This window comes from Neomonachus schauinslandi, chromosome 5 (genome assembly GCF_002201575.2).
Source record: "Neomonachus schauinslandi chromosome 5, ASM220157v2, whole genome shotgun sequence".
NCBI lineage: Eukaryota > Metazoa > Chordata > Mammalia > Carnivora > Phocidae > Neomonachus > Neomonachus schauinslandi.
The window spans coordinates 159,134,637-159,159,182 of NC_058407.1; the positions used below are offsets into that span (position 1 = coordinate 159,134,637).

The 24,546-nt window shown below is 46.6% G+C and overlaps 1 protein-coding gene and 1 pseudogene across 1 annotated transcript in view; one reads left to right on the forward strand and one right to left on the reverse strand.

Moving 5' to 3' along the window:
* Positions 1 to 2,777: 2,777 nt before the first annotated feature.
* The window catches only part of SGF29 (SAGA complex associated factor 29), a 31,468-nt gene continuing 9,699 nt past the window's right edge, over positions 2,778 to 24,546 (forward strand). The window contains exons 1-2 of the mRNA XM_021700428.1: positions 2,778 to 2,893; positions 23,909 to 23,997. Of these exons, the coding sequence (XP_021556103.1) occupies positions 23,923 to 23,997 (75 nt within the window). The 5' untranslated portion in view covers positions 2,778 to 2,893; positions 23,909 to 23,922. The remainder of the gene's footprint in view (positions 2,894 to 23,908; positions 23,998 to 24,546) is intronic.
* On the reverse strand, positions 5,602 to 7,449 carry LOC110589815 (annotated as a pseudogene).

The window sequence follows — 24,546 nt, forward strand, 5'->3', positions numbered from 1 at the left end:
CTTAAAAAAGAAAAAAAAGGAGTGCTCTTGGGGCGCCTGGGCCGGGGCAGGGTGTGGGCTCAGTCCTTTAAGCGGCTGCCTTCAGTTCAGGTCATAATCCCTGAGCCCTGCAAGGGGGCTCCACACTCAGCGGGGAGTCAGCTTCTCCCTCTCCCTCTGCCCCTCCCCTGTTCGTGCTCCCTCTCTCTCAAATGAATAAGTAGAATCTTAAAAAAGAAAGAGAAAAGGGAAGAGAGGGGGGATAAAAGAAGAATGCTCTGGGCAAATGGGTGAGGGCAGACAATTTAAGGGGCTGTTACTCAAGTCTCACCAGATAGTTATACTTCCCAGAAAAATCCTCATATTGGCCACAAGAGGACATGCTTGAGGCTGTTCACGGTGGAGCCGGTAGTTGGAGGCAATTTAGATGTCCATCACCACGGGTCCAAATAACTACAATGTGAGTGCCCATTATGAAATATTGCATAGTTATTCGAAGTATCAGGCACACACAGCAACAAGGACAAGTCTTAAAAGCATCGTGCTGAATGGGAAAAATAAGAAACTGAGTGAGGTTTATAGCATAATACCATTTAGGTAAATTAAAAATACATGCACACTAGACAACACGCATGTTTGACAAAGACACTCTCACACACACTGGGGAAGGGAGGAGTAGTAGAGAAAAGAGATAAAGGCCATAAATAGATAAAACAAGAGAGAGGGTATATAGAGCCCAATGATTATAGTCTGTCATGAAGCAAGCAAGGAATAGCCCAACCTCTACATCTGGGAATAAACAATTAAAAGGTCTTGCAGTTGTTTAGGCAAGCGTCAAGCCCCTTAAACTATGGCACATGTGGTGGAGATGAAAAGTGGATGGAATATGTGATAGGAATGAAACACATAAAGCATATTTAACATATATAGTACATAGTAAGTGGCCAACATATGTGAGCTCTTACTATCTATTATTTAACCAATCAATGTGGAATTTCTTGGTCAGCACTAGGAAATTTAGTGATCCCTTCCATTCCCCTTAGGAGGGTGACCTTACCTAAAACAATGCATTCTTGGCTCATAATACCCCTTTTCCCGCTCCCTCTCTGTCTTAAAAAACCTTTCCTTTTCTTCAGCTCGGTGGAACTACTTTCTATTTGTCAGATGGGATGCTGCCTGATTCATGAATCATTCAATAAAGCCAATTTCACCTTTTAAGTTACTCAGTTGCCCCTGGTTGGCTCAGATGGTTGGGTGTCTGCCTTCGGCTCAGGTCATGATGATTCCAGGGTCCTGGGATCGAGTCCCACATCAGGCTCATGGCTCAGCAGGGAGCCTGCTTCTCCTTCTCCCTCTGCCTCTCCCTCTGTTTATGCTTTCTCTCTCTGTATCTCTCTGTCTCAAATGAATAAATAAAATCTTAAAAAATCTTGTTTAAAAAAATGTTAGTTGAATTTTTGTTGTTTAACAGTAGAAACATCAGAGATTACAGATAAATTCGAACAAACAAACAATTGTGAGTCCTAAATCTCTCCTGAGGAGTAACTAGGATCAATAGTTGACATTCAGGAGAAATAGCTCTTGACACCTCTACAAATGCAAAATTTATGATATCCTTGCCAGCATAAGCTTCTTAAAAATGCAGGATACATAGCTGAGACTGGATAGGTGGTCATGCCATTCATTAAGATAGAGACCTCAAAAAGAAAAACAAACTTGATGGCAAAAAATGTGTTAATTTGGGGCTGAAATAGTTTGTGTTGAAGTCTGAGATTCTTCGAAGTGCATACAAAAATATTGAGGGCCTATGACGTGCCCTCATAGGTACTAGGAATGTGCTAGGTACTGGGAATACAAAGGTGAACAAAACAGATGATTCTAACCTTTTTGAGCTGGCAAGTGTATCACATAAACGAAATAAAATATAATTCTAAACTTTGGTAGCAGTTATGTAAGAAATCATAAGATACTAGGATGTAAACTAATGTAGTTTTTTTTTTTTTTAAGATTTTTATTGATTTATTTGACAGAGAGAGACACAGCGAGAGAGGGAACACAAGCAGGGGGAGTAGAAGAGGGAGAAGCAGGCTTCCCACAGAGCAGGGAGCCCGATGCGAGGCTCGATCCCAGCACCCCCGAGATCATGACCTGAGCTGAAGGCAGACGCTTAACGACTGAGCCACCCAGGTGCCCGTTTTTTTTTTTTTTTTTTTAAGATTTTATTTATCTATTTGACAGAGAGAGACACGGTGAGAGAGGAACACAAGCAGGGGGAGTGGGAGAGGGAGAAGCGGGCTTCCCGTCCAGCAGGGAGCCCGATGCAGGGCTCGATCCCAGGACCCTGGGATCATGACCTGAGCTGAGGGCAGACGCTTAACGACTGAGCCACCCAGGCGTCCCTAAACTAATGTAGTTTAATATTTACTCATGTCCTTAATACGTTCCTGGGAAGACTCCCTAAAAGAGCAACTTCTGGGTCTACGGATCTCCTTGTTTTAATTTATTTAAAAAATTTTAAAAATAGACTTTATCTTCTGGAGCAGTTTGAGGTTTAAAAAAAGTTTTTAATTATCTTATAGAGGCTTGGGGGAATGAGAGAGGATACTGAAAACACAAGGGCTCTGATTTGTTAAAATGTTCACCTGGCGAGGGGAGCATAGTGTGATAAAGTAAGAACTACATATCCCAAGGAGCAGCGCGGCACGTCACAGAAACGATGGCGCATGCGTGGAGGAAGTTCGCGCAGCGACTGGCTCATAAAAAGAAAAAAGCGTGTGTGGTTCTCGACGTGCCGCGAATCTTCGAACGCAAGCGCGTTGTGATCTTCAGACTTTGAAAAGCATTCGAGGGGCGCGCCCGCGCCTGCCGTCGTAATTTGCAGCGCGACGTACCTATTCCGCTCGTGGCTTGGCAGGTGGGGCTGGGTCGCGGTCTGGGGCCCCCGGGAAATGGCGGGAGCGGAGAGCCGGGGTCCCCTCTGGTGCCTCCCTATTCCCGGGCCTCCGAGGCGGCTCTCGAGGGGCGGTGCGCACGCGCCCTGGGCGGGGAGAGGCGGGGCTCGGGGAGGGAGGGCCCGCGCCGGCGGTCTTTAGGATCTGCGCGTGCGCCGGCCGGCCCGGCAAGCAGGGGAAGCCGGCGTGCGCGGTGTGGGGCGCGCAGGCGCCGGAGGCGGGGTACTCAGCGCAGGTGCGAGAAGACGGTGGCTGAGGATGAGCCCCTGTTAACGAGATAATTTTATTCGCCCTCCAGAGACTTCCAGTTGCCTCCTTATCTCTCTGCGCCCGTTTGCAGCGTGAGGCTTCAGCCTCTAGCTGGCGCCTCATCACTTCCAGGTCTCTGAACCCGCCCCAGTCTAGGCCCCCGCCACTCCACTGAAATAGCACTTTGTTGAAGCTACCAATGCTCTCAGTCGCCAAATTCAGTGTTAAGCTCGTTTTCACTCCTGTAGCAGTGGTTGATGGGGTTCATCACTGCCCTTTCTTGAAGCACGTTCATTTTATTTTGTAACATTCTCTTCTTTAGCCTCAGCTCTCTGGTTTCTCCTCTGCTGATGTCTTGTTCCTCTTTTTTCTCTTTAATGATTGTACTGCCCCCAGGCCTCGTCCTAATTTCTTTTCTGTGTCCACTTCCCAGGAGCTATCCATTTCAAGACTTTAAGTATAAATACCGTCTATTGTGCTCTCAAATTTCGATCTTCAACCCAGTGCTCTACCTTGAACTCCAGATTCTTACATTCACGTCTCAAATGACATCTCTTAAAACGTCAAAATCGGCATCTCAAACATGTCCAGAACTGAAATTTTGAGTTTTACCCCTCACATACCTTCACCTTCCCCAGTCTTCCCATTCTTCCAGTTGCTCAGGCCAAACACTGAGTTATTCCTGGTGGGTTTTGCGCCCTGCTCCCTTTCCTTTTGCCCTTGAGGCTTTGAAGTTTCACTACTGGCACCTAACGCTTGTCAAAGAGAGATTCTCTTTGGCGCTTCGTCCTTTTTGCCTGAGAATTTGTGTTTTCAGTTCTTCAATATTCCCTGTCATTGTTTATTCAAATTTATCCATGTATCTGTTGTGTTCTCGATGTCTCTTTTAAAGTGTTTACTTCAACTAATAAGTATATGGAACTATTTAATGTCTGTGTTCCTTTCTGGACTGAATTTCATAAGCAAGGCAGGGACACTTTGTCTCATTCACTGCTGTATATTTCTCATGTCTGGCACAGAGTAGGTATTTGACAAATATTATTGAGTGAATGAATTTATAGAGAAGAAATACCTCCTCTCCATAGGTGGGGAGTAGACCGTCCCTCTTAGAGTGTAATAGTAACTAATTGGGGCGCCTGGGTGGCTCAGTTGGTTAAGCATCCGACTCTTGATCTCAGCTCAGGTCTTAATCTTGGGGTCATAAGTTTGGGCCCACGTTGGGCTCCAAGCTCGGCATGGAGCTTACTTTAAAAAAAAAAAAAAAAGCAACTAATTTTTTTTTCTGGGGTTGGAGAGAAGATATTTAATAGCCCGGCTTCAGAATTGTTGAAAGACTGTTTTAAGAGATTCACAGGATTCAGTTTGGTCCAGTAATCTATTCTGAAGACTTAGTAGATGCCAGGCCCTGTGCTAGTTGCTGGGAATGTAAAGACGAATACAGCTGCATGTCAGTCTTCTAAGAGCTCACATTCTGCAGGAGAGACAAGTAAGTGAAACAGTCTCTCGGTGTATGTGTGACAAGTGCAAGAATCTGCTTTGGAAGTTTTGACTGCCGTTGGCATCAGGGCAGATGAGTGGCGCCTGGGGCAGCCAGATCCCCCTGCCATTCTTTTCTGGCTGTGAGCAGGTTTATTCTTTTACATGAGGATGCCATACAAATGTTACCGTAAGTATTCTGTTCTGGGTGTGCTGTGAAGAAGGTTGGCAGGTGCTGCTGTGGAAGTGTTAACTGTGCTGCCAGTTGATTTGGATCCCAGAAGATGAGCACCCAGAGGGAAGTGGGGTAAGGATCAAGGGGCATTTCAGGCAGACATAACAGAAGCGCGAAAGTATGTGCTTGTTTGGAATGCGGGCACTAGAATTGCTCACTGTGGTTATTGTGTGGTATTGCTGTTTGAGAGGGGCTGGCTGTCTAGGATCTGAAAAAGTGCCTTGAAAGTGTTTTGTAGGGGCGCCTGGCCGGCTCAGAGGAGCATGTGGTTCTTGATCTTGGGGTCGTGAATTCAAGCCCCATGTTGGGTGTAGAGATTGCTTAAATAAACAAACTTTAAAAAAAAATCTTAAAAAAAAAAAAAGGTGCTCTGTAAACCACAGTGTCTGTTTTATAAATACCTGGCCCAACCGTGAGGCACCCTGTTCTCAGTGGGTAGGTCCATCAGCATCCGTAGTTTTAGTGACCCAACTTTCTGGAGCTGAAAATGGGGACATGTAGTAAGTCACAGGCCTTTTTAACCCCATTTCTAAATTTGTATACAAAGAGTCTTACAAAGATTTTTTTTTTCACCAACCAATATAGAACCTTTATTTTTAATGTAATTTATGTACATCTGGAGTATGAGAGTAATCCTTTTACAGATGGAACTGATTGCTAGAAAAACTGATGACAAAGCCAAACTGGTATTTCTTGTGACTCCACATGAGTTTAAGCTTCAAATCCAGCCAAGAAGTTTGTTGCAATCTCTTTCAGCTTAGCATCTGACTGTTTGAGATCTTTCCATCAGTCCTTATATTGCCCAACAGGGCTTGGTGTTGGCTGATAACATGAGCCAAGAAAGCATGCTCAAGGGCGCCTGGGTGGCTCAGTTGGTTAAGCGACTGCCTTCGGCTCAGGTCATGATCCTGGAGTCCCTGGATCGAGTCCCGCATCAGGCTCCCTGCTCGGCAGGGTGCCTGCTTCTCCCTCTGACCCTCCCCCCCTCATGTGCTCTCTCTCTCTCATTCTCTCTGTCTCAAATAAATAAATAAAATCTTTAAAAAAAAAAAAAAGCATGCTCAAACTTGTGATCTTGCTGGGCTCCAACTTATCAGATACCGTCTTACACCGGCATAAAGAACAGCCACTTGTTCTTCAGTAGCCATGGGAGAATGCTGTGCTTGCTTCAACAACTCAGTCAGTCGCACGCCATGACTTGAGTTGTCGAGTGGCAGCATCAAGATCAGAACCGAACTGGGCAGAAGCAGCAACCTCAAGATACTGAGCTAATTCCAGCTTCGCGGTATCTGCCACCTGCCTCATGGCCCTGGTTTGGGCAGCAGATCCCACATGGGACACAGACAAACCAACGTTAATGGCAGGACGGATACCTTTGTAGAACAGTTCTGTTTCCAAGAAGATCTGTCTGTCAGTGATAGAAATGACATTTGTTGGAATGTAAGCCTTCACATCACCAGCTTGTGTTTCTGTGACTGAGAAAGCAGTCAAGGAGCCACCACCAGAAGAATTGTTCATTTTGGCTGCTCTGTCTAGCAGACGGGAGTGTAGGTAGGACAAGTCACCAGGATAGGCCTCACTGACCGGGGGGCTGGTGGAGCAGCAGAGACATCTGATGGTAAGCAACAGCCTGTTTGGATAAGTCATCATAGATGATCAAAGCGTGTTTGCCATTATCTCTAAAATATTCTCCCATAGAACAGCCAGAGTAAGGAGCCAGGTCCTGAAGTGGAGCAGCATCAGGAGCAGTAGCTGAAACCACAGTGGCGGACTTCACGGCATCTGCATCTGTAAGTCTCTTCACCAGCTGGGCAACGGTGGATCTCTTCTGACCAATAGTAGATGTGGTATAGCTTCTTCTTCTCATCAGTTCCATCATTGAAATGTTTCTGGTTGATGATTGTGTCTGTAGCAATTGATGTTTGGCCCTCTGTTGGTCACCAATAATCAGCTCACGCTGGCCATGACAAATTGGCACCAAGCTATCTGCAGCCTTAATACCAGTCTGCATTAGTTTGTGCACAGAGATTCGAGAAATGATCCCAGGGGCTTTCAGGCCAACTCGCCTACAGGTCTTGGAACCAATTGGACCCTTTCCAACAGTGGCATTACCCAGGGCATCTACAATACCGCCCAATAGTCCTCACCAACTGGAACATCCACAGTGGCTCCTGTTCTCTTGACGATATCTCCTTCCTTAATTAGTTTGTCATTTCCAAACACGACACCACCAACGTTGTCAGGTTCCAAGTTCAGAGACATACTCTTTAAACCTGAAGAAAACTCTACCATTTCTTCTGCCTGAACATTTTTCAGCCCATGTACACAGGCAATGCTTAGGACACGCCCAGTCTCTTCAAGGTCAACAGAGGTGTCAACTCCAAGAATATGCTCTTCAAGGATAGGGGACACTTCAGCAGTGCCAGTCTTCTGAAGACGAGTGTTAGAGGCATGGAAGTTCCTTGCAGCAATGAAGGATGATCCCAGATCATTTTTGGAGACCAGCCTGGCCCGCCAAGGGAGGGCGCAGGGCCTGGCCACAGCGACGCGCATGGACATCTTCGCAGCTTCTCGGGTGGTTCCTCTGCAGCCTCCACAGCCTCTGGACTGACTGCCTTACAAAGATTTTAAATGAATCTTTGAAATGAAATGAATGAAAATGAATCTCCTATACAATTTTGATATATCATCTGCATTAGAAAAAAAATACCCAATTTACGTCACTCCAATTACGTCACAGGATTTGTGGTCTCTGTATCTGTGGAGTAGAAGCCAGTTTGTTGAACATTGAACCAACAGGATTTGGATGTTGATCATTCTAAGGGTTGTTTGAGTCTTAAGACTTAGGTCGTAGAGTCAGACAGGTCTGGATTTGAATCCCACCTCTATCATTTACTACTTGCATGACCTGGATAAAGTCACTGATTCTCCAAGACTCCGGTTTCCACAGTTCTAAATGAAGAGTACAGCACTTACTTTGTGGGACCGTGAGGAGAGTTAGATGGGGTCATCTACATAAAAGTGCTTAGTAGGTATTCAGTAAGGAAGAACTGTCATAATTACCTTTATTTTTCTACCTCTTTTTATCAGATGCCACCATGAATCCCCATCTTATTGTTAATACTTTCAGTGTGATCTTAATATCCTAACAGTTGATTGACAGTTTCCAGTAGATGAAATGGTTCTATCTCTGTGATCTCTTTTGCTATTGAATAAGCTGAGCTTGTTACAAAGCTTGAAATTGAGAGGAGAGCACAAATTTTAGAGTTTGCAGTTTTGCAACTACCTGTATTTCCCAAGTTACCCAGCATAATTTAACCAATCTGAACTTCAGTTTCTCCAGCTATAAAGAGGGTGTGCTTATGGGATTGCTGTAAGGTTTCAGTGAGAATCCCCTGTATAAGCTTTGGTCTAGAAGCATGGTGGGTACTAGGGGAAAGAAATCACCATCTCCTTAATTTTTTTCAAACCAATTGATGAATGTAGATTGTTGTTGATGGTGGCCAGATTGAGAGTATGGAATCTTAGTGTAGGGTCTTAGATGCCTTCCTTCCCTTTGATTCAGAACGAAGCTCTTACTGTCTTAAGCCCTGTAGGACTAATGTTAGAGGGGTTTAAGTATAGGATGTTTGGATTTGTTTGTATGAGCTTGGCTTCTAGAGAAGGGGCTAGAGAGCAGGTTTTTTTTTTTTTTTTTTTTTTAAGATTTTATTTATTTATTTCACAGAGATAGCGAGAGCAGGAACACAAGCAGGGGGAGTGGGAGAGGGAGAAGCAGGCTTCCCTCCGAGCAGGGAGCCCGATGTGGGGCTCGATCCCAGGACCCTGGGATCATGATCTGAGCCGAAGGCAGAGGCTTAACGACTGAGTCACCCAGGTGCCCCTAGAGAGCAGGTTTTGACTGGGTTAGCAGTTAATAGTCCTTTGTCCCTAGAATTACCTATTAGATTTCTCAGTAGCAGTTAACAAAAAGTGGACCTAGGGGCCCCTGGGTGGCTCAGTCGGTTAAGCGTCTGCCTTCGGCTCAGGTCATGATCTCAGGGTCCTGGGATCGAGCCCCGCATCGGGCTTCCTGCTCAGCGGGAAGCCTGCTTCTCCCTCTCCCACTTCCCCTGCTTGTGCTCCCTCTCTCGCTGTGTCTCTCTCTGTCAAATAAATAAATAAAATCTTAAAAAAAAAAAAAAAGTGAACCTAAACTAGTCTAAGCAGAAAAGGAGTGTCTATTAGACTCTAACTGAAAAGTCCTGGACATAGCAGCTTCAGGCATGGTTATATCCAGAAAGCTAACCGATGTCACCAGGATTTTTTATGTCTTTCAGCGCTATTTCTGTCCGTGTTGGCTTCTCTCTCAGGCAGGCACATGCCTCCATCCTTCCCAGGCTTCCCTTCTACTCTCTTTAACAACCAACTAAAAAGATGCAGATGGCTCCTAGCGAAAGATCTTAAGTTGATTTGGACCGGACTTGGGTCACATACCTCTTCCTGAGCCAGTTATTGTGGTCAGGGAGAATGGAATACCCCCATCTTTGGAGCCAAGATGAAGGACAGTTTCCCAAAGAGAAACTGAAGTGCTGTGACCAAAATGGAGAAAAGGTGTTGGGCAGAATGCTCAGAGGTCGCTTCCTGTAGTGGTGGAGTAGCTCATATCAGGCCAACCCTCCCGCAAATAACGATTATAAACTGCGTGCCCACACGCACAAAAACAAACAGCTCCCAACTGGAATAAGGGCAGCAGGAGTGGATACCCGGAAGAAAGGGATGGCACTGGTGAGCCTCCTGTTTGTTGTTGTTGTTAATGCTTTGTCACGTGATAAGTACTCATCTTGGGAACAAGATAGCCAAGCAGGAGGTTTCCAGATTCTTGATACAAAAGTCATTTTACCTAACTGTCCCATCAGCTGATGAAGGCATAAACAGAGTGAGGTCTATCCATACCTGGGCTATCAGTCAGCCATAAAAGGAGCGAAATACACATGTACAGTATGGATGAACCTTGAAAATACTGTGCTCAGTGAAGGAAGCCAGTCTCCATAGGCCACATGCTGTGTGATTCTGTTTCTATGAAGTGTCCAGAAAAGACAGATCCGTGAAGTCCAGAACATAGAATAAGCAGTTGCCCGTGGCTGAGGGGAGGAGGGACTGGGGGGCTGACTGTTGTTTGGGTACAGGTTTTGGGAGGTCATGAAAATATTCTAAAATTCGGTGGTGGTGATGGTTGCACAACCTTGTGACTCTACTAAAAAGCCACTGAATTGAATGTAAAGGAAGCCGAGTAAGCGTATGGGAAGGGGCTCAACATCATTAGTCCACCGGAGAAGTCTAGATTAAAACCACAGTGAAAATTCACTTCACGCTAGCTAGGATGGCTAAAAACTGTTTTAAATAAAATGAAGATGACAACACAGTACACGGCAAGGATGTAGAGCAACTGGAACTTCTATACATTGTTGGTGGGAGAACTGGTACACCTCAGGAAAGGAGACTGACACTTTCTTGGAAAATTAAACATCCACCTCACACCTAAGTACTTAAGAAAAATGAACATGTGTCTAAAAAAAGACTCCATATGACTACTCATGGCAGTTTTATTCATAGTGGCCCCAAGTTGGGAGTAGCCCAGGTGCCATCAGAACAGAGCTTGCTAAACAAACAAGTTTGTTCATACGAGAGAACGCTGCTCAGCAATAGAAAGGGACAGACTCCTGATACACCACACATTCAGAGAATCCATACCCTAAAGAATGTGGATGGCATGATGACATTTCTTCATTTTTTTTTAAGATTTTAATTAATTTATTTAGAAAGCGTGTGCGAGCAGGGGGAGGGGCAGGGGGGGAGAGGGAATCCAACGCCAACCCTGTGCACTGGCAGAGCCCGGCTCAGGGCTCTTTTTCACGACCCTGAGATCACAACTTGAGCTGAAACCAAGAGTCGGATGCTCCACTGACTGAGTCACTGAGGTGCCTCATGATTACATTTCTATGAAGTTCTAGAACAGGTGGACCTCATCTGTAGTGAAAAATGTCAGGATGGTGGTTCCCTCTGTGGGTAGAAATAGAAGGCGTGGCTTCTAAATCAGTGGGAAGAAGAGAGTGCCAGGAGCCAGAAAGCTTAGAGTGTTGGGCCGTGCCTCAAAATGTGTAAGAAAGCCTGAAACCTTTCAGAGATTGCCCGGCCTCTCGAGTTTGGGATCAGCTGGGGCCCTTGGACTCTGATAACAGGCAGCTGGGGCTGGAAGCCACTTCCTCCCAGCTCGGAGCTCTGGCCTTTCCATCATGTATGGTTCTGTGCCCGGTGCTTTGTTCCTGTAGGCTTTGGCATTGGGGGTGTTTTCTGGGGGAAATTCAAGGTCACGACTGAACGGATCTGGAGATAGTTTGTTGTAAAACTGTAAAGTGAGGTGGTTCTCCCAAGCAAGGCACTGCCCAGCAGGCAGGGCTCAAACAGGAGAGCACTCCTGAACGGTGCGGACTCTGTGTGGCCCACCATCTCACCGTTGCTCCCCTCGGGCTTGGGATGCATCAGGGTTTTCTTCTGCCCTGGCCTTTGACTGTTTTGCTCAAGTTAACATAGTCCCTATTTTTCCCTGGCGGTTCCCTGACCCCCATCTCCAGACAAGGAGGCGGTAGCTCATGTTCACATGTGCCAGGCACCGCCTGGACCTTCCTTACGTTGTTAATCCTCAAATGGGTTCTCTGGTTTTTACTGAGACTCAGAAAGGCTCAGGAGCTATGGCCTCATGAGAACTTAGCAGCTGTTCTGTCCCTGTTCCCCTTCTTGGAACGCTCCTAAAGTATGCATGTCAGTTCATTTGTCTGATGGCTATTTTGCAAGTGGTGTATTTCATTTCTTTATATGACTTTATACTGCTGTGAGTGCTGGGCATGCTGTTTGCCTCTTCCTATGTTTCCCAGAGTAGGTTCTGACAAACCGCTACCAAGCCCTCCCTATGTTCCAGGCTTCATTTTGGGTGCCAAGATACAAAGGTGAGTAAAACTCTGTTCTTGTACGTAAGGGGCTGGGAATGTGAGAAGTGGACTCCCACACAAGTGGAAAGCAATCTTACAAGGACACATGCGTGCCGATTGTGGTTATGTTGGAGGCGCAGAGTGGCACACAGAATGAAGATCATTTTAGGTTGCTGGGACTTGCTTTAATCATTCTTTAATATTGTTCTACTATTTTTTTTTTCCTGTTAATTAGGAAAAAGTGGAAAGAGAGGTGTGGCCAGAGTGCTCTGGGGAGCCAGGGGAGTTCCTGACTGCTGAATGGTTAAGGAGTGCCCCCAGGAAGAGGGGGCATAGAGCAGGAAGAACATGCTGGCATTTGTCTGATAGGTCCTGGGGGAAGGGGCATCCAGGCAGTGGAACACCTTGACGGTCCACTTGCTGAGCTGGTGACTGAGTGGTTCCGGAGATAGCAGTGATTTTTCGTAAAATCATGAAGTGAGGTTTTCCCAGGCAGGGAGCTACCCAGCAGGCAAGGCGACCCTCCAGAGCGCTGTCACCCATGTGAGCGCTTCTCAGTATTTCACACCGGATAGAAACGAGGGGAGATGAAAGCCTTTTAAAAACCACTGGTAACTGTGCATGTGAGGGGATCCCGATAATTGGTGTAGGGGCTAAGTGTCAGAGGCTGAAGGTCTCCAAAAATGGGTCCCACCTCCCCACTGCTGCCCACTTTGGTATTTGATCTACTCCCTCCCCTCCAGACCACGCGGGTAACTTTTCCAGCCTGTATACTGTGTCAGCCCCCATCTCCCGCGTATATGTCTGTCTTTGCATCTTCCATTTGCAAAAGGTTTGAGGAGATAACATGCTTTTTTTTCCCTGTGTATCCATGGGATACCTCTGGAGAAATACCCAAGAAACAGTAGTGGTTGCTTCTAGGGGTGGGAGATTTCATTGTAATTCTGGTATCGTTTAAATGTTTTTATTATGTGCATATATTTAATATATATGTATATATTAAAATTTTCTTTTTTTTAAGAGAAACAGGCTTTGTGCCCAACTACAATGAGACACAGGGATGGGATGATATTGTGATAATGTGATGAGAGCCCCAACTAAGACAGTGACAGATATGGTGGAAGGGAAGGGCTAGGTTTGAGAGAAATTTCTTAGGCAAAATCCCTAGAATTTGAAGAGGATGGATCAGGGAGGTGGGGGGGGTTGTAGCTGATCAAGAAGGAGGAATGGATGACTCTGGGATTTGCAGCCTGGGAAGCTAGCTGGACAGTGATGGATGCCATCAACCCACATCTGGAAGGCAGGGCAGAAGGAAGTATGAGGTGTCTGAGGGGCATCTGGGTTGAGCCATCAGGTGGCAGCTGGAAATCTGAGTTGGGAACCTTGGAGAGAGGTCAAGGCTGATGATCTCCATTTGGAAGTTTCAGAATATGGGGCCTTATAGTTGATGAGATGCCCAGGGAGTGCTTAGAGACAGAGAAGGGCTTCCTGGGGTGATTGTCCTCTGGGGTAGAGGAGGGAGCAACAGAAAGACCGTGCAGGGTGGTTGGAGAAATAGGGGGGACTGGAGGCCTGGAAATCGGAGAGCAGAGCTTCAAGAAGCAGCGTGTGGTCAGGTATTCAGTGCAGTGGAAAGGTCCAAGAGCTGGCAGGAGATCACTGGGGACTGAGGGAGAGCCACGCCGTGTTGGGTTGAGGCATGAACAGGAGTAGAAGTGAAGATGGTGGGTACCACGTGCCAGCTCCATGCTAGGTACAGGAGGTGGAGTGATCCCCACCCTCAGAGACTAGACTAGCTGGGGAGGAGACAAAAACACACAAAGAGAATTTTAATAGGGTTTGGTAGGCACTGTGGTAGAGAGATGCACAGTATATTATGGGAACACAGAGAAAAGTAACTTAACTCAGCCTAGGAGACTGGGGGTGAGGGTGGGGGTAGGAGGGGTGGGGTTCTAACCATGGCTGGTGGAAGGAGATGACTTGATAAGTAAGCCAGGTCTTAGAGACTAAGTAGTTAAATCAGGCAGAGGATTAGGGATGTCCTGCTTGCAGGAAGGGCATCCCAGATAGAGGGAACAGCATGGGGATAAGAAATTACATGGTGTATGGTCAAAACCGGAAGAGTTTGGAATGGCTGGAATATGAGGTATGAGGCAGGCACTGGTGAGAGGAGATGAGGCTGGTGGGGGCGGGGACGGGGATGGAAACCTCTTCATCAAGCCAGTGTGGTGTGTGAAGAGCTTGACTTATCTCAAGGCAGGAGTTGAAAGCTTTGTTAGGGGAACATGACCACACTTGTCTTTTAGATGGGTGGTTTTAGGACCTCACAGAGGGTGGATTTGATGGAGAGGAGAATGCAGAAGGGGGCTGCTGTGTCATTGGTATGGTGGGAAACAGTGCCTGAAGGCTAGGAAAGAGGGATGGGTTTATGGGGCAGTAAGTCAGCAGGAGTGGTGACTGATTAGACATAGGGAGATGGGGGTGTGAAACTCGCTATTTCCAGCACCAGCGGCTGGATGGGTTATGGAAATGTCAACAGGGAAGGAGCATACTACCACACAGGAGTTTTGGAGGAGGGGAGGTGGAGAGGGAGGAGTCTGGCTTTGGACATACTGGGTTTTTTTTTTAAGTTCTATTGAGCTAAAATTCACGTACCGTACAATTCACCCATTCAAAGTGCACAATTCATTGTTGGGTTTTTTAAAGTATATTCACAGATTTGTACAACTATCCATTATTTAATTTTAGAATATTTTCTGGACACATTGATTTAAAGTCTTTTTTAAATTATAGAGTATTTCTAGCATACAGAGGTAGAGAGGCTCATGTAAGGAATGTCTCTGTTGAACATAGGGATTTGGGGTCTTCTCTGCTAGAGCTGTCCAGCCGGCATGAAAATAAGATTCTGAATCTTGGGGAAGTCATAGGGGCTGGCAGTGGATTTGGGAGTTGGTACCATGTGGTTCATAGTTGATAGTGAGGTAGGCTGCAGGAGCCAGGGAAAAGCCTATACTTAACAACAGTTTGGAATAGTTGATGTGGGAAATTCAAAATGGACCTCATGGCAGGGGTGGGGTGGGGGGTCAGGACAGGAGAGAGGTGGTGTGTGAAGTAGAAAAAATTATAAAGTTCCTGCCAAGTCCTTGACCCGACCTATCAGTGGTGGTTATTGATGTAAGAGGTTCGTTGATGAAAGCAGAGGTGTGTGTTCGTGCCTGAGGAGGCTCCAGTCTGGTTGGGGAAGAAAAAACCAGTTTATAAAGGAAGAGTCCAATAAGAGACAAGTTTGGCTTTTTAGGGACAGTCCAGCAGGACCCACCTCGAGCTGATCCTTGAAAGTGTAACGTTGGTATCCTTGGTGAGGAGGAGGGGCATGCCATGGACAGAAGGGGAGAGGTGGAAGGGGACAGGACATCCGTGTTGCGTGTGTGTGGCTAAGACGGGCGGAAGGGGTGTTAGCAGACGATGAGGGCTGGATCCCACTGCGCACCCGCCCGGCTCCTCTTCAGATGCAGCCCTGTTCTCTGGTCCCTGGACTCGTTCTCAGCGTGCTTCTGTCCCTCAGGCAGCATACTCCGTTTCCCCACCTGAAACCCCCTCTGCCTCCCGCTCAGGCCTCCGCCCACCCTGGTGCCACAGCTCAGCCGGCAGGACGGTGGCTCCTGTCTCGCACTAGAGGTGCTCTCCCCGAGGTCCTCAGGAACGTCCTGTCAGACTCAGGAGCGCGCTCCCAGTCCTTTTCTGTGGCCTCCCGGGGCAGGAGAGGGGGGGCGGCCAGACTCGCCCTGAGTAGTGCCCGCATTTGCAGGGCGGGCAGGTGAGGGGCCAGCCCCAGAGACTGGAGGAGCCGGAGTGAGGTGGAGGGTGGACGGTGCAGGAGGGAGGCCCTGAAGCCGGAGGCGGCGGCGGCAGTGGGCACCCGTGTCGAGCGAGATGCAGACAGGTCGGGTCGGCCCGAGCGGGAGAGGATCTGATGCTTTGACCCGTATGGTTATTCATTCTCTTGAGAGCATCGTCACTGCACTGGGGAGGACAGAAGCTAGACGGAAGCGGGTTGAAAAGTAAAATGGGGGTGAGGACGAGAGGCCCAGGCTTGGACAACTGAAGTTTTTCTGTGAAGAGAAACAGGGTGGGGAGCTGGAGGTGAGTGGGGATTGGAAGCTCTTATTTATTTTTTTAAGATGAGCTCTCCTCAAGTATGCTCATTTTGCTCATACCGCCCAGGAAAGGGGTATCAGACGGCCCAGGAGGAGGTGGGGTTCGGAGCACAGGTGAGGGGCTAGTCCTTCCCTCTGGGGGAGGCAGAGCTGCAGGTGCTGCTGCATGGAGCTCGTTGTGGTCTTGGCGTCTTGGTGGGAACAAGGTCTCTGGCTTCTCTTCTGAGCAGAGTAGGAACCTGGGACTTTAGCTAGCGGGGGCGCAGACCCAGGTCTGAGGGCAACGGAATCACTGGGAAGGATAACCAGTTGGCGTGACGGCATAGTGGGCGCGCCCGCTGCCGGCATTGGTCACGGCGCTGTGTAAAGTCAACCCCCCGTGTCTGGCTGTGGGCCTTGCCCCAGTTGTACTCGGCTCAGGTGTGGGCCGGTAGAGGGCAGGTGGTTCCACCTAGAATTCCTGCTTTCGTTAGCAGGAGAGAGAACACCTGTCTTCCGTGCTAATCCATCCCTTCCTGCGATCTTTCTGCTGAGCTCAGGGGGTGGTCTTTCCTCCTCTTTTCTCACACGGCAGATCAGTTCCTAGACTTCAGACTTCATGCTGATCATTTCTCAAGTTTGTACACTTCTCATCTCTACACTCGAGATCTATTATTTCATGCGGTTCTAGCTAAATGCAGCTAGACTTTTTTTTTTTTTAAAGATTTTTATTTATTTGACAGAGCGAGAGAGCACAAGCAGGGGGGAGCGGGAGGAGAGGGAGAAGCAGGCTCCCCGCTGAGCAGGGAGCCCGATACGGGACTCGATCCCAGGACCCTGGGATCATGACCTGAGCCGAAGGCAGACGCTTAACCATCTGAGCCACCCAGGCACCCTAGACTTTTTTTTTTTTTTTGAAAAATTTTTTTAGTTTTATTTTATTTTTTTTATTCTTATGTTAATCCCCATACATTACATCATTAGTTTTAGATGAAGTGTTCCATGATTCATTGTTTGTGCATAACACCCAGTGCTCCATGCAGAATGTGCCCTCCTCAATACCCACCACCAGGCTAAGCCATCCTCCCACCCCCCTCCCCTCTAGAACCCTGTTTGTTTTTCTTAGACTTTTTTTTTAAGGGACATGTTCTCCTCTAGACGGAAATGTATTGCTGTGGTGGCGCAAATAGTGTTGCACGTGTGGGAAAACAGGTCTGCGTCCCAAGCAGAAAAATCGATACATTGGACTGCATAAAAATCTAACAATGTGTTTTAGAGGACAAAATTCAATAATAAAAAAGACGAATAAATCAAAAATGGGCAAAGGGCAGTTCTTCAAAGAAGACACACAGATGGCTAATAAACATGTGAAAACATGTTCAGCATCCTTAGCCATTGGGGAAATGCCACTCAAAACCGCTGGTTAACATCTGACAACCCACCAGGATGGCTGGCGTCAGAAAGATAATCCCACGCATTGGTGCAGACGTAGAGCTGTCCGAACCCTCGTGCATTGCTGATGGGAATGTAAAATGGTGCAGCCACTTTGGAACCAGTCTGGCAGCTCCTTATAAGGTTAAGCACAGAGTGACCATACGACCCAGCAATTCCACTCCTAGGTACAGACCTGGAAAATGAAAACATGTCCATGGAAAAACTTGCCCACGAGTGTTCATAATAGCATTCTTCTTCTTTCTTCCTTCTTTTTCCTCCTTCTTTTAAAGTAATCTCTATACCCAATGTGGGGCTCGAACCTACAACCCTGAGATCAAGAGTCGCATGCTCTACCAACTGAGCCAGCCAGGCGCTCCTCATAACTGAGCATTATTCTCAGTAGCCAAAAAGTGAACACAACCCAAATATCCATTGGTTGATGGGTTAATATACAAAATGTGGTATATGCAAACAAAGGAATATTATTCCACAATAAGAAGAAAAGAAGTACAGAATGGGCAAATCTATAGAAACAGAAACTAGATTAGTGTTTGCCTAAGACTGGGGGGTAAGGGTGGGGAGGTAGATCTATCTAAAATTAACAAGACTTTGGACTTGGATTCTGGGTATTTCATCTAAATGGACTCACAGTATGTAGTCTGTTGTGTGTGGCTTTTACTTAGCATCAGGTTTTCAGGGTTCATCCGTGTTAATGAAGCAAGGATGAGTACTTCACTCCTTTCACTGTTGAGTAATACGTTCCTTTGTGTGACTAAAACCACTCCTGTCCATTCGTGTTTCTCCACACCCTCCTCGACACTTGTTATTACATCTCTTTTTGATTAGAGCCGTCCTGGTGAGTGTGAAATGATACCTCCTGGTAGTTTTGATTTGTATCTCCTGGTTGGCTAATGATATTGAGCATCTCTCCATGGGCTTCTTGGCCATTGTGTATCTTCTTTGGAGAACTGTCTATTCAGATCATTTTTGTATATGGTCTGAGGTCAGGGTCCAAATTCATTCTTTTTCATGTGGATATCTAGTTGTCCCAGCACCATTTGTCAGAAAGATGATTCTTTTCCACCCTGGTTGGAAATTAATTGACTGTGGGTATGAGGGTTTATTTCTGGTCTCTCGATTTTGTTTCATGGATCTTTAGATCTATCCTTAAGCCAGTACCTCACTGTCTTAATTACTATAGCTTTGTGTAGTGCATTTTGTAATTGGGAAAACTTACTTATTTTTTAGATTGTTTTGTCTATTCTGGATCCCTTGAATTACCATATGAATTTTAGGATGAGCTTGTTAATTTCTGCAAAGAAGTCAGGTGGGATTGCATTGAAAATGATGAGGGATAGGGGTGACTGAGTGGCTCCGTCAGTTGGGCATCTGCCTTTGGCTCGGGTTGTGGTCTCCAGGTCCTGGGATCAAGCCCCGTGTCAGACTTCCTGCTTAGCAGGGAGTCTGCTTCTCCCTCTGCCCCTGCCCCTCCCCTTGCAACTGTGCATGTGCGTGCTCTCTCTCTCTCTCTCAAATAAATAAATAAAATCCTAAAAAATAAAATGATGAGGGATAGAAGTAGGAAAATGTTTACCCTTAGCTGGAAAGGCTGACCTAAAGCCTGCATAGTTTTGATAGGGATCAAATACGTGCTAGTTGCTACATTCTTTAAGGGTCTCATGACTGCCTGCACATCTCACCAATAGTTAATATTGAACTGAATGTTAAACACCAGGGGAATCTTGCAAAAGTAGTTTTAGAAATTCAAAGAAATTTGAAGAAACTTTTGTAATCTTATATTCCCTGCATGCCTCCTTCCCTTTGCTGAGTATATGACCACCAGCCTCACATAGCCAAAGCGCAGTTCTTTCTGCCCATGGGTCCTGTCCCCGTGCTACTTAAATAAACTTACTAAGTTGCACTGTCAGTGGCTCAAGAATTCTTTCCTGACCCTTGGCACTCACCAGCCCCCACATAAGTTTTGGTGACCTGTACAGGGACAGGGCCAAAAAGAATTCAGGAGATTCAGTGCGGCTGGGTAAGTCTTCTTTACCCCCAGTCTTTGTTTCTTACCCTGTTCTTTTTCGGAGATCTCCTAAATAGTATGACCCTTTGGAATGTGCCTTGTCTGAGTGCTCAGGGGAAGAACCTCTTTCCTGTGGCTACATTCCAGGGAGGGACAAACTCTTGCCACCCGGCTGGCCACTAGTACGTTGGCCATAATGGTGTTGGGCTCAGGCTCTCCCTGTTTTACCCGTTCTTTCAATACTCGTGTTCTTCTCAGGCGCAGGATGGCCATGCGTGTCATCAGGACAGCCACCGATCTTAACTCCCGTGTAAGGTATCCTCCTAAATAACCTGGTGTGATCCCTCCATGAGCATAAAATCCAAGATACATCTGACTGTGTGCTTCCTGCAAGGGACCGGTGGGAGCTCTTACGCGGTTGGGGCACTCACCTGACAGGGGCCACTTAATCTGAGAGCAGGACCGAAAATGCCAAACAGCCCATGGGTAAGGACGAATGAGAGACATGAAGAAACAAAAGTATGGAAATCCTATCGAATCCGGGCAACTTTCTCATGAGCTTTATCCATGATCCAGTCCTTTTTTTAAATTTTTATTTTTTAAATTTTTATTTTTTTATTAACATATAATGTGTTATTTGTTTCAGGGGTACAGTTCTGTGATTCATCAGTCTTAGGCAATTCACAGCGCTCACCGTAGCACATACCCTCCCCAGCGTCCATCACCCAGCCACCCCATCCCTCCTACCCCGCTCCACTCCAGCAACCCTCAGTTTGTTTCCTGAGATTAAGAGTCGCTTATGGTTTGTTTCCCTCTCTGGTTTCTTCTTGTTTCATTTTCCCCCTTCCCTCCCCGTTCCCCTATGATCCTGTTTTATTTATCGAATTCCTCATTATCCAAGATCCAGTCCCAAGGGAGTGGTCCCATCCGGCGCCTCCCCAAGAGGTCCTGTTCCGTGTGTGCCGCGCCTGCTTTCCTGTCGACAGATTGCTGCCAAGATCCTGTCCACACCTCCCTCTTTTTCCCAAGTTACTTACTGCCTCTTCGTTTGCTGCTTCTTTTTTTTTTTTTTAAGATTTTATTTATTTATTTGACAGAGACACAGCGAGAGAGGGAACACAAGCAGGGGGAGTGGGAGAGGGAGAAGCAGGCTTCCCACAGAGCGGGGAGCCTGATGCGGGGCTCGATCCCAGGACCCTGGGATCATGACCTGAGCCCAAGGCAGACGCTTAACGACTGAGCCACCCAGGCGCCCCTCTTTGTTTGCTTCTTATTTTGTGCATCAGATCTGGAATGTGTCTTGAGAGGACTGGATGAATGTTGCCTGACTCTTGTACTTGGGGGCTTCTCCCTCATTCGTTTCCAGGTTGATAGCTATGATAACTGCCAGTTGTCTGTGGTTAGTCTACCTTGGGGCGGTGACTTTAAGGAATATTCCAAGCAGCTGCTGAAACTCCTTTTGTTTCGAAGAGGTTCCCTGAATTCTCTGGCCCGACATGGACTGTTTTCACTTTTTGTGGGTGGAAAGAAAATGTGCGTTTGTTCTTCTGTCTCAGCTGATGAGCTTTAGGACCCGGAGTCCTCTTTTTTCTGTTTGGGCTTTTATCCAGCTCCAGCCTTGTTGGCAGCACCCCTTCCCTCTCCTCGTGTTTCCGCACCACCCTAGGCGAGGCTTACATAACCAGCTCTGGTGAGACCTCCGTGCCTCCTGCCCTCGCTGTTTCGCCACCTCCTTATGAGGTTCCAACTGAAGCACCTCCTGAATCAGCATGAAGAGGTCCAAGAGTTCCCTTGGGCTTAACCCACTCCCTTCAGATTTCCCCATAGGTGCCCCGAGTAAAATTGACAGCGGGGAACAAATTGACTGTTAGTGCCCACAGGTGCAGTATATTCTGTAGTAAAGCTAATTTAGGTTTGTTAGTTTCATTAAAATGGACGTGTCTTTAGAGTTAGCAGCATTAACTTTACTGAGGTTTACTAAAGGTCAGATAAGCTCGTGTTATCTTTGCTGCAGTTTGTCAGCAAAAGATGATTTAAAATGATGGTTAATTTTACCCATCTCATAAAGCTTTCCTGGGTAATTGTTAAGAACGAGTAGGTTGAATAAAAAGGTTTCTAGGTAGGGGCGCCTGGGGGGGCTCAGTCAGTTCAGTGTCCAACTGTTGATCTCAGCCCAGGTCTTGATCTCACAGTCGTGAGTTCCAGCCTCACACTGGGCTCCACACTGGACGTGGAGCCTACTTAAAAAAAAAAGTTTATAGGTAAAACTTTTAAATGGCTTTCAAAATCTTTAGTAACCTGAACCTTTAAAGTGTTGCTAAGTTAAACAATAAATTGGATTGAATTCATTGGCAATCCAAGTCTTGTCCCTAACAAAACAAAATATTAAAGCATTGTTTACTCAACACGGGTTTGTGCTTCTGGCTTCTTATTGCAGAGAAACTGACAGAGTTGCTTTCCTTATTTCCATCAGGCTTAATTACATTTAACAGAATTTTAACTTAGAAACCTTAGTCTGAAAATTAAGTAGTAACCAATTGTGAACTGTCTGCTACACCAGAATTTCTTTTTTTTAAGATTTTATTTGTTTGTCAGAGAGCGAGAGTACAAGTAGGGGGAGCGGCAGGCTGAGGGAGAAGCAGGCTCCCCACTGAGCAAGGAGGCTGATGTGGGACTCGATCCCAGGAGGCTGATGTGGGACTCGATTCCAGGACCCTGGGATCTTGACCTGAGCTGAAGGCGGACACTTAACCGACTGAGCCACCCAGGCATCCCTACACCAGAATTCTTTAGCTTGGCAATTTATGAGTACAGTTCATAATTTCTAAAAACATATGTTTCCCCATAGCACAGTCTTTCAGTAAAGTATAAGTCATGTTTACCAACAGACTCGACTCTGTATTTAGGAAAGTAGGAAATGTGTAAGGAAGGTATAAGAAATGAGAATACATTTTTTTCTTTTTAAAGATTTTATTTATTTATTTGAGAGAGAGAATGAGAGACAGAGAGCACGAGAGGGAAGAGGGTCAGAGGGAGAAGCAGACCCCCCACTGAGCAGGGAGCCCGATGTGGGACTCCAGGATCATGACCTGAGCCAAAGGCATTCGCTTAACCAACTGAGCCACCCAGGCGCCCGAGAATACATTTTGTTGAGGGGAAAAAGAAAGTTATTTTGTCCCAAAATGAGGTTGGTTATTTATTTTTAAAGATTTTATTTATTCATTTGAGAGAGAGCGAGCACGAGCAGGGGGAGGGGCAGAGGGAGAAGCAGGCTCCCCACTGACCAGGGAGCCCAGTGTGGGGCTTGATCGCAGGACCCCGGGGTCATGACCTGAGCCGAAGGGCAGACACTTAGCTGACTGAGCCACCCAGGTGTCCCAGGATTGGTTATTTAGAGAGAAAAGGCTTAGGACGAAATCTGAATGAAAAAGTTGTAGAAGGTGTGTGAAGGCAAATCTTTGAAAAGAACTTTGTATGTGGTCAGGACTAAGATTGAAATAAATTTTTTAAAAGATTTTATTAATTTGAGGGAGAGGGAGAAACAGACTCCCCGTGGGGCTCAATCCCAGGACCCTGAGATCATGACCTGAGCCAAAGTCAGACACTTAACTGACTGGGCCACCCAAGTGCCCCAAAATAAATGGATTTTAAAAGTACACTGGCATAAGATTGATATTCTGCTTTTCTCTCCATTAAGACCATTTTCGGGGTGCCTGGGTGGCTCAGTCGGTTAAGTGTCTGCCTTCAGCTCAGGTCACGATCCCAGGGTCCTAGGATCGAGCCCCGCATTGGGCTCCCTGCTCAGCGGGGAGCCTCCTTCTCCCTCTTCTGCTCCCCCTGCTTGTGCTCTCTCTCTCTCTCAAATAAATAAAAAATCTTAAAAAAAAAAAAGACCACTTTCTTAGATTGTTGGTCTGCTCATGATAAGAAATTGTAAACAAAGGTTTGTTATTCTTTATGTGCCCAGAAAACCAAAGCTTCTGTGTTTTTGTCTTTATCAGGTCTTTGTACTTAAGAAAGTTAAAAATTCTCAAGAAAAAAAACCAAAACAAAACAGTTCTCAATATTAAAGGAGCTAAGTTTTGCTAACAACTGTGTAACCATCTATAGACTCTTATTGCTAGCTTGGTTAATTAAATCCCGAGTTTCATAGTGATCTATGATCCTGTTGAGGCCTGTACTTTGAAACTTCCGAAGATTCAAATTCTAAAAAAAAGTCCTTTTGATTAATTAGGCTGGTTTATGTGGTATGTTAAGTTACTTGGGAAGCACGGTCAAAAACTTGATAAACCTTGGGTTCTGTTGTTTGGATAAATGCTGTTATAACTGTTGTAGAAATTAGGTGAAATTCCTAAAGTTTTACTGTGTTCTGGTATGAGGTCATCACTGGACACCCTGAGCTTCAACACACAGCAGCCCCTAACAGGGTTCCCTTCTGTTCGCCTCCACGCCAGGCACTCCGGACACGATGGCCCTGGTGTCTGCTGATTCCCGCATCGCGGAACTTCTCACGGAGCTCCATCAGCTGATTAAACAAACCCAGGTAAGAAGCTGCAGCCCTTGGCTCCTGGAGGGCGGCACGTGAGCCGCGAGCCGCAGGGCATTCACAGACTTTGGACATGCAGGGACCCAGGTGACCAATGAACCGGCAGCCGAGGAGAATGTGGGGCGTGACAGCCGGATTTTCTGTTGGCAGGCAGGACGTCGTAATCCTCTCTGTTCCATGACGGCTACAATGAGCTAGGATTCACATACCGTACAGCTCACCCATTTGAAGTATGCGATTCCAGTGGTTTTTAGTATATTCACAGAGTCGTGCCACCATCCCCACGATCAGTTTCAGAACATTTTCATCATCTGACAAAAATGCCCTGTACCCGTCATGGTCCCTCCCCTTTTCCCTCCACCCCCTTATCCCAGCTGAACGAAGATAACCTTCGCAGGCCGGATAAGCCAAGAGGTTCTCTCCCGGGAGCTGGTCAGGGGCCTCGTTTGGAAGGCGCAGGGTCTGAAAACACAGGCCTGCTGAGTTCATCTTTTACTGCACAGCCGCCCCCAACCCGGCCCTTGGCCTCCACTCCCTTGCAGCAAA